Genomic DNA, 14,654 nt, shown 5'->3' with positions numbered 1-14,654 from the left:
ATAAAATGACAATGCCCTTCTCTTACCTGTCTACTGTCCCTTTGGGAGGACGTTGAAGAGGAGGCACTTCTATGGGTTGGAGTGGATATTTTATGAGCAGGGGATATGCACTTCTCGTCTGAACTCATAGCTGCAGTGAGAATCTAGTTGTATGCACTTACGACCATTCCAATCGTGTCTCAAATTCACAGACAAAGAAGCAGATGATAGCTTTAGTCCATTTCATGAATCAGGTTTTGGCTAGAAAACAGGGGGCAAATATTGAGGATATCCAAAACACCTAAAAACAAAATGAACAAACAAAAAACCCCATGTAAATAATTTTAAAATGAATTAAAAAAATCATTATATTTAGGAACCAGTACTAAAATGTTAGTGAAAGGAAGAAGCCTGACACATTAGAAAATGTTATTTCTTCTTCCAGATTTTAAGGTAGAGGATAAAAGTGTTAGTATGCAACAAAAGTCTGTCAACGTGGAAAACGGGAAGAAACCATATGCTAACGTGATATTCTTCCCTTATACTCTCTTTGCTTTAGAGCAGATTACAATATTATGTTCTGGATCCTCATGCCAAAGGACATCAGTTTCTTCCCTTGAAATGTAATTTCCCCTGCTCGGTGGAATACAATAAGAGCCCCATTCACGTTTATCATCAGTTTAGTTCAGCCACATCATACTTGTGATGGTTAAATCCGACACAAAGCAGTCAGTGACAAGAGGCAAGAGAGTTGATGCATTTTGTGAATCATATGATCCAGCGTTTGGGAAGGATCAAAGAATACACATATCCACAGTTATTTGTACTCCAAGACCACAGCCCACCTACATATGACTCTCAACAACCAACAGGCTCACAAGCATCTACAGATTGACAGGCATGTCCCCGGACTGCGGTAATGCTAGGGGTTGCTTCACTTATCCACAGCCAAGAACCACTTCATTTTGTCATTTGGATTCATACAAGGAAAGTCTTCATTTTAGTCCTAGGGCTAAAAACTTGTCCCCGAGAGAAGCATTGTTCAATTGGCAACACAGGTTGTTAGGAAAAAAACTTTGAAAGGAAAGCATGATAAGTGTAAGATGAAAAGCTCATACAACAATTTGCGACCCCAAAGACTGACAACTAAAGTGAACTTTATCCTCTTCTAAGAAGGTCAAAGGCCAAGTTCCAGCCTCATCTTAATAATAATACCTTAAAAGCAGCACAGAACCCTTGGGTTAAGTACTTTAGCACAATTTAGAAAAGGAGGCTGTTCGTGATGAAGAGAAGTCAATCGTTAGGCCAAAGAAAAGTGAGACCTGGTCTTCAGAGGGAGAGACAGTTAATGAAAAAAGTCAAAAAAGGATGCTGACGCATGGGACATTAGGAGGACACGATGCAAGGGAAACTCACTGGGTCTGGAGGTCAGAGGTTTCCCTGTGCAAGTGGGTTTGAGGTGAGATCTGAAGGATGAGAAGGCATTAATCAGGTGTCTGGGTGTCCAGCTGGGCATGATCAAGGAATGCATGCTGGCCAGTGTGATCAGAGCACACAGAGATGGTGACATGAGGGTCAAAGGAAGGCAGAGGTCAATCCCTGCAGGGCCTTGTAGAACACGTTCAGCATTTTGATTTTTATCATAAGCATAAGAGACCATCAAGAGGTGAGGTATAACAGGATCTGTGTGTTTAAAAGATTACTTTGGCAGCCACGAGGAGAACCAAGTTAGCGGAAGTAGAGAAGATGAGGGAGGCCCAATCACGAAACAAGAGACGATGAACTAGACGGTTGATAGGAAACTCAACACCTAGTCCCATCAGCTGTGACCTGATACAGAGGAGGAAAAGCCAGGGTTGAGGATGATTCTCAGGTTTCTGGTGTTCCCAGTGAGGAGGGCTGGCCTAAGGAAATCCAGGACTGACAGCAGGTCATGAGTGTGGTTTCAGACGTGTTAATTCTGACCCACATTCAAATGGAGACAAAGGCAGGTCTGCAGCCCAGAGAAATTTAGGCTGGAGACAAATGCTTAATAGATTATGTCAATGATACAAATGTATTGAGGGAGTGATTTATGTATACATCATGTACACTCTGCAAGTGCAAGTAAGTTAAATTTTACACAGGCTTATGGTTACATTTTAAAAATCTGCAACAGTTTGTTAACGGATTATGTGACCCTGAATGTTATCAAGATTTTAATGCTCAACTGGTTACAGAGAATATTGGAAAGAACAACCCCAATAATTAAAAGGCAAATTACTATAAACCGGGGAAACTGGACTTCTCAGTGAATAGAATTGTAAGATTTCAACTTCATCGTCACCACAGGAAAAATAAAAGCTACTTACCCCCCAACACTGGAAGCCTTCCTCTTGAAACAAAACTAGTGCTTGGGCTAAAAGAAACGTACAGCACTGAGGAGCTCTTTTGTTGGCTTGAGACCAGGATTTGTTTAGTTCTGGCAAAAGGCAGTAATAACAGGACACTTGCTAGATGATTAGCTAATCCTTTTGTTTTACGAAGGCATTCTAATAAGTGTGAGTACAATTTCCCAAGCCAAGCTCTGGAGCCAACAAACAGAAAGCAAGAATGCTGCTCAAATTCTTGATGTGAAGCACTTTGCTTTCTGGTGCAAGATGTTTTAAAGCTAATACTTGAGCTAAAATTATGGAGGTTCTGTGATGTGCGCAAGTGCCCCAGGGGATCACGCCGAGACAACCAAACTCATTAAACTCTTATCCATTTGGAAGTAAATTTAATCCAAACCACATCAAGGGCCAACATTTCCTCTGATGTACTTTTGTTTTTTCCTAACTGCATCCAACTGTATTTTCCTCATCAACACCCATGCTAACACCTTGGTTTTTGTTTTAATTTAAAATGACATTTTCAGGGTAACTTTGGAGAAAGGGAAGCATTTTTGTTGAAGTATAATTATGACTATCTTGAATAATATCAAGAATGAAGAAAAGGTGAGTGAGAGAATTTAATTCATTCCAAGAATTGTTTCTGAGGTTACTATTGTTTTTTCTATTATTTAAAAAAATCTTTATTAATAAAGAAGTTTTAAGTACCTAATATAAGGTTGAATGAAATGACCTTTAAAGATCCTTCCAACCTGATTATCAATCAAATGTCTGATCACTGCTCTATTTCAAGGTGCATTACAAAACTAAGTCTAAACTCTGTAAGTTTCATCTATTTTTAATTCCGAGTGTAAGAATTGCTGTGGCATTAAAAAAAACTTCATCTCTGTCAAAGCACATTTTCAGAAATCACCTAAACAAAATTCTAAACCTATTTTTTTAGACCATAGATTTTAAAGTCAACACCAACATAATTCCTACACTCAATGAGAAAAATACTGCAGCTGAAAATAACAGCAATACGAGAGCCTAACATCTAATTTTCCTGTCTCATTCCTCCTTCATATCAGTGGGATCACAATTTTTTCTAAGTGCTATAATATTTGTATTTACACTGAGTGACATAAAATTCAGATTTATAACCCAGGGACCTAACTAAAGCAAAAGGTGGCAGGGAAGACTTTGAGAACTTGCATCATACACTGTGTGTGTTCAGAATGCCATTTGTAGCAACATGCATGGCCCTAGAGAATATGATTCTAAGTGAAGTAAGCCAGAAAGAGAAAGAAAAATACCATATGATAACACTCATATGTGGAATCTTAAAAAAAAAAAAAAAGACGAGCTTATTTACAAAACAGAAACGGACTCACAGACATAGAAAACAAACTTACAGTTACCAAGTGGGGAAGGGGATGGGAAGGGATAAACTGGGAGTTTGAGATTTGCAGATACTGACTGGTATATATAAAATAGATAAACAAGTTTATACTGTATAGCACAGGGAACTATATTCGATATCTTGTAGTAGCTTATGGTGAAAAAGAATATGAAAACGAATATATGTATATTCATGTATGACTGAAGCACTGTCTGTACACCAGAAATTGACACAACATTGTAAACTGACTATACTTCAATTAAAAAAAAAGAAAGAAAGAAAGAAAGAAAGAAAAGCATTTGAAACTGGGGACTACTCAGCCTGGGCTAAGTTGTGATGTGATAATACACAACTCCAAAACCTCAAGGGCTTGTAAGAAAGGTTTATTTCTTACCCACTTGCATATCGTTTAGAGGTCGGCTGCAGCCCTACTCTATGTCCTCTTCACTCCAGGTGGAAGGAGCAACTTGCACGTGAAGGAAGAAAAGAGCCACGGCAGAACTATTGCTCGTAGGGGCACATGTCACTTTCACTCACATTTTACTGGCCAAATCAAGTCACATGGTCAAACTGAGGTCAATGATGCATGAAAGTATAATCCAGAGGGAGAGGCACAGTAACATAACATACTATATTTACCACAGGAAAAGATTAAAAGTACAGATGAAACTACTTAAATTGACTCTAGTTTCATCACCTAGAAATAAATTTGGTTAACATTTTGGTTACACTTTAACCAAAGTAGAAGAATAATGTCCATACTACCTGCAATACGCTTTCTTCAATCAACAATATACTGCTAACAGCCTTCCCTGTGAACAAAAAACTTCAGAATTATCATCCTTAATCACTACTCTAAGGCCACCACACAGATACACCACAATACATTTAACCATTCTTCTAGTGGGACAATTAGATGATGCTTAGTATATTTTGAAACAATGACATTTATCACTGAAGAGTTCATAATTATATATTCACTTTTGACTATTATAACATGACCTCTTTGTTCATTGTAACACTGCTTTGCTTTATTTGGTATCATCTGCTTTCTTTCTATTTGTAAGTAATTAATGAAACTTGTCCATGCGTTTACATATAACTTCCTATATCATTGTGTACTATGTGTTCCTCTAGTAATGATTAGGTTGGGTTGTTAAAAAAAATCTGATTTTAGTGAAGCTTTCCCCTCCACGCCCTCCACTTACTGTTTAATTAATAATTGGCCTAGCCCCTGCCGTATTATTTTACACTTTCTATTTTTCGGTTGTTTCCTTTAATGCTTGATGGCTTTTCCTTTATAACCTGCCTTTCCTTATAATACTGATATTTATATGGTTTTAACTGACTTTTGTATTTGCCATTGATTTGAAACATACAATTCCCCCTTTAAAGTTCTATTTCTGTTCTCCTTTAAAATTTCTCTAACTATGCTAGAACACAGAGTGACAAAGTCAAGAGTAAAATGGCATTTTTCAAGTCTTCCCTTGAAATATAAGCCTCCCCACCCTCTGCCAAAAAAAAAAAAAAATCAAAATTTTCTCCTCCAGTCCTCTTCTCAACTTGGTGATTTAATCTGGAGTTCTAGAGAATTACACTTAGGATTCTAGAGCAATAGAGAGGAGCCGTTACCACTTTTTCTGTTTGGGGCCAACTGGAATCTCTAAGGGTGAAGACAGACTAAGAAAAGCAAAGCTTTTTCTGCCCTTTCTCAAGCAGTCTCTTTTTCTGCAAGGGCAGCTGAGGTTTGCCATAATCAAGACTGGGTAAACTCTCCTCCATCTGAGATCTCCCCACCACAGAACTGGGGTCCAATCCTCCATAGTTTTGTTAGTGTTTGGGGCTATTGATAGTCTGTCTTTTCCAGTATTTGCATGACTATTTAGAGAATTAGGAGGAGCCACATTGATGATCCTGGACTCAAGCCACCTGGGGCAGGACATTCCTATCAATTGACCTTATCAATGCAAATGTCATTGTCCTACTGGGTAGAATACATTAGTTTTCTATCAAGATCATCACCAGAGCAACGAATGCCTGTCGTCATTATATATTACAGTCATTACAATGTCATTATATATTGAAGTTTTTTTTTCCCTTAAACAGAAAGGGTAAGGAATCTTTTTCATTCCTAAGGTCACTAACCCAGAGGTGAGAAAAAAAATCAAGGACTTATTTCAAGAAAATAAACCAGAGACTTCCAGGAAACATGACAGTGTAAGATCTGATAAAGATTTTCCTAGAAAATGATTAAACAGCAAGGACTAAAAGGATTAAAAAAAAAAAAAAGACCATTAGTATTTACACTAGGGAACAGCGGCCACTACATGACATAAAATCTAAGGAATCACTTCATTCAGAACCAAAACAGAATGTATGAAACCAACATATGACCCCCCCACCTCAAGACAGTGAAGTGGTGTTACAGGAAGAAAGTCTGGGAAGCTCCGCCAGTTTCCTCCATACTGGAGACGCAGGAAGCAAGAGGCACAGGGAGAGGGCTGGCCACAGATTAACAGCTTTCAGAGGCCACGGAGGCACAGTTCTGCTGGCACAGCAAGTCCAAGCTTCCTCGCCCTTTGCTACTTCCCTTAGTCTTGTCTTCTGGCGAGCATCATGGACACATCCCAACGCACCCCCACAATACAGCCTCCTCTCCCCAAGCTGGCTTCTGGAGTAGTCATTTATGACACTATGGAGGAAAACGTACCCAGAAACAAGTTCTCTAATTGTGACCATCCAAGACTCTAATCCCTCCCCACACTCCTAAGGCTCTTTACACTAAGTACATGAACAAGACAAACCTACATTCCATTGCACCCTACACTTCAAGGTGAATTTTTAGATGATTTGAGTGCTAATCAAGTAAATATAAAGGCAGCCAAGGATAACTGGCACAAATAATCTTTTTTTTTTATTATTGAGGTATAGTCAGTTTACAATGTTGTGTCAATTTCTGGTGTACAGCATAATGCTTCAGTCATACATGAATATACATAAATTCGTTTTCATATTCTTTTTCACTGTAAGCTACTACAAGATATTGAATATAGTTCCCTGTGCTATACAGTATAAACTTGTTTATCTATTTTATATATACCAGTCAGTACCTGCAAATCTCGAACTCCTAGTTTAACCCTTCCCTCCCCACTCCCTCCTGGCAAGTATGCATTCTATGTCTGTGAGTCTGTCTCTGTTTTATACATAAGTACAAATAATCTTTGACAAAGAGTAGATTTTACACAAAGGAGTTTAAAAAAAATGTGTGTGTATAAATCACTGTAGGAGGGTGGGTATAGCTCAGTAGTAGAGTACACGCTTAGCATGAGCAAGGTCCTGGGTTCAATCCCCAGTACCTCTGTCAAAAACAAACACTAGGAAAAATTATTCTCCGAATAGGAGAGAAATCATTATGCGCAAGAGATAGAGGACTTATTTGGAATGTTAATCCTTAGCAAAAGAAAGGTAGAGAGGTAGCTTCAGAGCACAACTGCTTTATATTTGCACATTTTTCTAGAAACATGGCATCTCTGAACAAGAGATAAGACAGGCTCAGATGCAATGGAAACTGGTAAAAGTAAGAAATTAGGGAAGCAATAATGATACCATAATTTAAATGCAGTAATTAAAATATTAATGAAGGACAGGATGATTCTGCAGAAAAAATGTAGTCAATATATAGATTAGAAACATAAAGTTGAAGAAATCATCTTGCAAACAGAAAAAAGGGCAAGGAAAAGTTAACAGATAATGGAACTTAGATTTACTGATACTGATGATTCTGAAAACAATTCCCGAGAAAGAAAAGAAACAACATTAAAAAACATTCCTGAATATAAGGAAGACTTCAACTTGGAAAATGAAATCTTTATCAATAATAAATTATCTTTATCTGGTAAATTTAAAAAATTTTTATCAGGCAAAATTAGTGTTAAAAAAAGCAATCAAAATAAGACAGATCCTAGTGAAACTGCTGAATTTAGGTCACACTCTCTGAAGCAATTCAATAAATTAAATATTAATGAAAAAGTGGAAGCAAGTAGGGGTTAATCCTAGAAAAATTTTAAAATATACTTTTCTAACTATGTCTTGGGTTGAAGGAAAAAAAAATCAAACTGATACTGTAGAATCTTTGAAAATAGACAAAGTAGACACCAAAAGCACTCATTCCTGTCCCTCTCCCTGCCTCCACTCTTTCTCTCTGAGTGATAGGGTGGATTCTCCAATTAACTCAAGGGTGAAAGACTAAAGATAAATGCAATCGCAGAACATTTAAAATAATGCCATGAAAATATTACACATTCAGAATCATGGAACATAGCTAAAGCTATAATGAAAGGAATATTCATGGTCTTAATCACTTCCATTATTAAACATTAAAGAATAAAAACAAACACATTAACATTTATAATTTATAAATTAGTAAAGATACATTATAGAGAAAGTAACTATAAGCACACTTGGATTTATCAACCTAATTATTTTAGTTTATTTTTTTATTTACTTAAACTTTTTTTAATGTAAAAAAAAAACAGGAACCATAAATACAGAAATAAGGTTATAAAATACAGAAATAAGGTTATAAAAAGTGTATAGCCAAGGAAGAGAAGATACTAAATAATGAGATAACTGTTGCAATCTTTAAAAGTTACTAAAACTGAAGTCAAGTCAGAATATTCTACAATCATCCTGACTTAAAAGTACGCCATATAAATATATCTATTCCCAAATATTTATGAATTCCTAACAATATCTATGAATTATGGAATACCTGCCTTTATGTGGTTGTGCTATTCTGTACACACACATACACACAAATCAATCCAGCATCAGGCTTAATGGTGAAAGATTATTACCATTTCCATTAACATCAGCAACAGAATAATGATACTGGTTATCACCCTACTGCACTGTGTTCTGAGAGTGCTAACTAATGAATAATAAAATTGTCCATCTGAAATTCACATAAGAATCAAATGAAAATCAACCAGAAAAAGAAATGTCAGTAAAGTAGCTGGTTACAAAGTATACATACAACTTAATTTTTAAGTAAAAGAATCCAATTTGAAAAGGCTACATACTGTATAATTCCAACTATGTGACATTTTGGAAAATTTGGAACTCTGGAGACAGAAAAAAGATAAGTGGCTGCCTGGGGTTGGGGGTGGAGAGGAGATGACTAGGTGGAGCACAGAGGAATTTTAGGGCAATGAAACTATTCTGTATGGTGGACACACGTCATACATCTGCCAAAACCCACAGAATATAAAACACCAAGAGTGAACCCTAACATAAACTAGACTTTGGGTGATAATGACCTGTCGATGTAGGCTCTTCCATCATACTATCCTGGTGTGGGATGTTGACAGTGGGAGAGGCTATGCATGTGTGGGGGCAGGGGAGGATGTGGGCGTGCTCTGTACTTTCTGCTCAATTTTGTTGTGACTATAAAACTACTATTAAAAATAAGGAGCAGCTTTAAAAATTTAAATATATTTTACAAATTTGAAATAAAATTTTAATTTAAAAAAAACCCAAATAGATGTTTATATCAGTAAGAAAATTACTCAACAAAAGGATTATGTAACAACAACTTCAAAAAAATAAAATAGAAAAGCTGAATACCTTGTCTCATATTTTAGATCACAATATATTTCAAGTGGCTTAAGTTTTAAATGTAAAATGACAGCCATAAAATCAGTAGAAAATATTTTAGGTAAATATTTATCACCTTGGGAGGAGGAATAGCTTACTAATCATGGCAACAAAACCAGTACGCATGAAGAAAAAAAAAACTAGAAAAAAAAAATCTATGACAAAGGGTTAATATTTTTAACAAAGAAAGATTTCTCGCAAACCAACGAGATAAATTAAAATAATATCAGAAAAATGGATAAAGAACAGTCTAAATCTTCTTCAGTGATTTAAGAATTATTATTCTACTTACTTATTTTAACTTCTCATATGGAATTTCCCCTGAAAGTCGGCTTAAATCAGCTATTTTCTAATATCACACTAATCTCTGTGAAATAATAATGGGATAATGTCTTTATTGGAGAACTGAAATTTCAACTGATGTATTCTCTAATTGGGACATCTGTCCCTAGATTTAATAATTATATATTCTTTCCAATCCAGTTTTAGTTTTGTACTTGGTAGGAAATTTATATTCCAGGAACATCAAAAGCTCCTTCCTTCTAGTTTAGGTTTTATTGGGTTTTGGGGCTTATGCATTGGATTGTTCTCAGAACTTCCAAAACCTGTTAATTATAAAGAGATTAGGGAATACTTCCTTAACCTGAACAACCAAACTGCCTCTTACACTTTTTCCTCAAGCAATCCTTCTCTGGACATCTGCTAATTATATAGTTAAGAAAACATAAACAGTCTTTTAAAAATTATCAGTGAGTAAAAAAATAGTCCATCAAAAATATTATTTGAGGTCAGAGTCCTAAAAAGAGATCACCCACCTCCTTGCTAGCTTCCTCTATCATGTCAGGGAAAAAAATACCAATTAAAAACAGCAGGCTCTTACCAGGTGCCAGGTCTGGATGCCAAGCACTTTCCACTCATCTTCTGGGACTCTCCTCTATTCATAGAGCACAGATGAGGAAATTAGGGCTTAGGAAGTTTATTAAACAGGGTCCTCGAATTGGTTTCAAATCTGTTTGACATCAAAGCCCATGCAACAAATTCTTTCACTGAGATTTACCCTTAATTTACTATAAATCAAAATGAATAACCTAAACAAATCAAGTTTTCTACAGTATGGTACATTACTGATGGCATACAATACACAGTTAAAGAGGGTTCTTAACCTGGGCTCCTGAATACGTTGAGCACATTCTTTAAAGTCCAGAAATGGTATGAAGAGTGTTGTACATATATGTGTTTTATTTTTCTAGGGAGACACTCGATAGCTTTCAACAGATTATCAAATGGCTAAAAGAGTACATCCTTGAAAGTCCGTATTTCTAAAAGGATTGTTACCAGTACAGGTTTGTTTTTTTTTTAAACCCATGGGCACGAAAGCTGTACAACATATTTAATATAATGAGATCACAGGATATTTTATTTTGATGGGAGCAACAAGCCACGGACATCCCTGACAAGACCATTTTGATACCATCACTTGACAATTTTACCAGTGCTAATTTTATAAGAATTGTCAGCCACTTTTTCACTCATCATTTGCTTCCTGGCCCATGCTAACTTGTTTTGAAAGGAAGCGTGGTACTACCATAATACATATGTTAACAGAGAAAATAATATTAGGAAATATGGTTCCCATGACTTCTAATAGCTACTGATTATCAGCAGAGAGTGGACTTTTTGGCAATAACAGGAAACATCAAAGATTTTTGTCTCTGCTTTGTGACCCTGAATAATGAATGATTCATAAATCCATGCTGAGTGTATGTAAACTCTTACTAAGGCACCAAGTGACCTGAGTAGCAGCACGAGTCCCATTAACTAGAGGAATTTACTGTCAAAAAACAGTTTCTGTACTGAGTTGAGGTATGCTGAAGAGTAGCTAAAGCAGACAAAATGGTTTAGGTTAAAAACGTTCCTGAATAGGGGGAGTGTATAGCTCAGTGGTAGAGCGTGTGGTTAGCATGCACGAGGTCCTGGGTTCGATCCTCAGCACCTCCATTAAAATAAATAAATAAATACCTAATTACCGCCCCCCCAAAACAAACAAAAATGTTCCTGAATGAACTCTGATGCATTGCTATAGGTAATGTAAAATGGTGTAACTACTACTAAAAATGGTTCTTCAGAAAATTAAAAATAAAATTACTACATGACTCAGAAATTCCAGTTCTGGGCATGTACACAAAAGAATTAAAAGCAAGGACTTGAAAATATATATATACCCATAATATATATATACACACATACATATACATACACCCATATTCATAGCAGCATTATTCATAATAGCCAACAAGGAGAACCAACACAAGTGTCTATCAATGAATAAATGGATAAACAAAATGTGATGTATTTATATAAGCATATCTCAGAGATATCATGGATTTGGTTCCAGACCATCACAATTAAGCAAATATTGCAATAAAGCTAGTCACATGAATTTTTGGTTTCCCTGTGGATATAAAAGTTATTTTTACTGTAGTCTATTAAGCGTGCAACAGCATTACGTCTAAGAAAATGTGCATACCTTAATTTAAGAATACAAAAGAAAAAATTACAATAATAACATTCATGATCACTGATCATAGACAACCATTAAAAATGTAATAATAATGAAAAAGTTTGAAATATTGCAAGAATCACCAAAGTGAGAAAATGCTGTTGTAAAAACAGCACCAATAGCCTTCCAGGATGGCTGCAAACCTTTAAATTTGTGAAAAACGCAGTATCTGTGAAGCAAAATAAAGCAAAGTGCAATAAAACGAGGTATATCAGTAGAATGGATCATTATACAGCCTTCAAAAGGATGGAAATTCTGATGTATGCTACAACATGGATAAAATCTGAAGACATCATGCTAAGTGAAATAAGACACATACAAAAAGACAAATGTTGTATAATTCTACTTCATAGAATATTATGTGAAGGACTTAGAGTAGTCAAATTTACAAAGACAGAAAATAGAAGAGGGTAGCCAAGATCTGTGGAGGGGAAGTGGAGTTAGTTTAATGGGTAGTGTTTCAGTTTGGAAGATGAAAAAATTCTCAAGATAGAAGATGGCTGTCTTAGTCCCTTTGGGCTGCTACAGTTAAATACCATAGACTGGGTGGCTTATAAACAACAAGCATTGATTTCTCACAGTTCTGGAGGTTGGGAAGCCCAAGATCATGGCACTGGAAGATTCTGTGTCTGGTAAGGACCAACTTTCTAGTTCATAGATGGCCATCTCTCACTCTGTCCTCAGATGGCAGAAGGGGGGCAAGGGATCTCTCTGGAGTCTCTTTTGTAAGGGCACTAACTCCATTCATGACTAAATCATCCCTCAAAAGGCCTACCTTCTAATACCATTACCTTAGGGGTTAGGAGTTCAGTGTTTGAATTCTGGGAGGACACAAACATTTCAGACCACAGCAATGGTTTTATAACATGCAGGTGTTAAGTTTTTTATATTATTTTGTGCTCAGGTTCCATCTTCTTTATAAAAGCTTTCCTAGCCCACTGGAGAAAATGGTCACTTCAGTCTATCACTTGTATACTTATGCATACATATGTTATTGAACATGCATTGCACTGTGTTCACTTGTGTTGGTTCTGTACAATCTTTGAGGGTGGGGACTATGTCAATTTCAACATTACAGTGTGACGTCATGGGCCACAAAAAACACTCAGATGTTTACTGGGCTTATCATTTTATAGTTAAGACTTAAGTCCTCCATTCTAGCCATTAAATACAGGTGGTTGTGCCCACAGTCTGCCACAGCCACCCTCATGTCAGGTCTGATTTTATTATATTTGCCCAAAGATAATCCAAATGATTTACAGGTTGGAGTTCCCTATCTGTTCAGCAGTCAGCTAGAGAGAAAGACTGTACAAAGTTCAACATTCCCAAGAGAAAACCTCCAGGTTGTCCTAAAAAAAGACCCACCGGGCTGCTAATGGTGCTCTAGAGGCCTGGGGCATTATTAGATTCTATTCTTCCTGGTGTCAAGTTGTATGTTAGGAATAGGAATAGCGGCAGCAGTGTAATTCTTTCAAAACACCACTGATGGGTTAGCCTGGCTGCACAGAATTACTGCACCTGCCACCCACCTAATTTACTAGCCATTATCTACCTAATCACAGATGTTTCACAGTCAGAAGGCTTCAGTAGAATTTTTAAAAACTGTCATCCCTCCAGAATAGCAATGTTCATGCAGACCTTTACCCACATATCAGAGTGCTGATAATTAAATTCTACTTGTGTTAGGCATTCAGCAGGAGGGTTGGTTTCAATTACTGCTTATTCATTGTTACAGGAGAGGAGAAACAGCTAGCAGTGACTGAGGATCTACTGCCAGGTCCTGGTTCTCCTGCCTTGTGTACTCATTTAATTGGGGTGTGGCAATCTTTGCACTCAGGTAGTAGTGACTAGAGCCAGCTAACACCGGCTCAGGAGCCAACCATCTGCACCTCTTCCCAGCTCAGCCTTCAGAGACATCCCCTTGGGAACTGAAATTGGCCAAAGTGGGAGTATGTATGCCATGTAGATCAGTGCCTTTGGCGGGGCGGCGGGGGGGTGTGGGTGCATATATCGTGTGGTGTTTTTTTCCTTTTATTTTTCCACAAAAAAAAAATCCCATGGCTCGCCTGGGTTTAGAACCAGTCCTAACTCTGCCCTTCCCTAGCTATGAAACCTCAGGCCCTTTACTTAATTTCTTTGTGCCTCCTTTTCTTCATCTATAAAACAGAGATAATAACATCTACTTCATGGAATTATGAGAACTAAATGCAATAATCTGTGCAAAATGTTTACTATTATTATGCATCCTCCCTGACTCCTCCCCCTCCCCCAAATGACTCTATGAGGGGAAAAAGACTTGAGGACACGCTTGTATCCAAGAGACCATCACCTTCCTCCATGAGCAGGCTCAGGACATTTAAACCTCAAGACTTCCAATTTTGAGACTGATTTGATCTATGACACTATTTTATTAAAAGCCTTTATAAAAAAAGGTTTGCCAATTTCCCATCAAAGGATAAAGAATATATGGGGGAAAATGCACAATTTAACAAAAATCCACAAAATAGAAACGAATGTATCAGTTTATGCCTTTAAATGGATTTTGTGGCATATCATTATTAAAATTAAGTCTACATATAAATATAAGAGAATGCTCAAATAACACACTAAGATTATTTTAGTGTCAAAAATACTAGAGATATTGATGTAAAGTGAAGGAAAAGGGGTCCTAATGGTTTGAGGTCCAGATAGTGTCAAACCCATGCTACTC

At 36.8% G+C, this 14,654-nt stretch overlaps 1 protein-coding gene across 4 annotated transcripts in view; it reads right to left on the bottom strand.

Moving 5' to 3' along the window:
- The window catches only part of OSBPL6 (oxysterol binding protein like 6), a 183,437-nt gene that overhangs the window by 78,656 nt on the left and 90,127 nt on the right, over positions 1 to 14,654 (bottom strand). For 3 of the 4 annotated variants that reach the window (XM_072961219.1, XM_072961221.1, XM_072961220.1), the window contains exon 3: positions 27 to 280. In XM_072961219.1, the coding sequence (XP_072817320.1) occupies positions 27 to 128 (102 nt within the window). In that variant the 5' untranslated portion in view covers positions 129 to 280. Of the gene's footprint in view, positions 1 to 26; positions 281 to 14,654 lie in introns of those variants that run through there. The other variant, XM_015244385.3, reaches the window with a different exon arrangement.

Source organism: Vicugna pacos, chromosome 5, assembly GCF_048564905.1.
Source record: "Vicugna pacos chromosome 5, VicPac4, whole genome shotgun sequence".
NCBI lineage: Eukaryota > Metazoa > Chordata > Mammalia > Artiodactyla > Camelidae > Vicugna > Vicugna pacos.
Note: the sequence above shows the minus strand (reverse complement) of the source record. Positions and strands in the feature narration are given on the sequence as shown.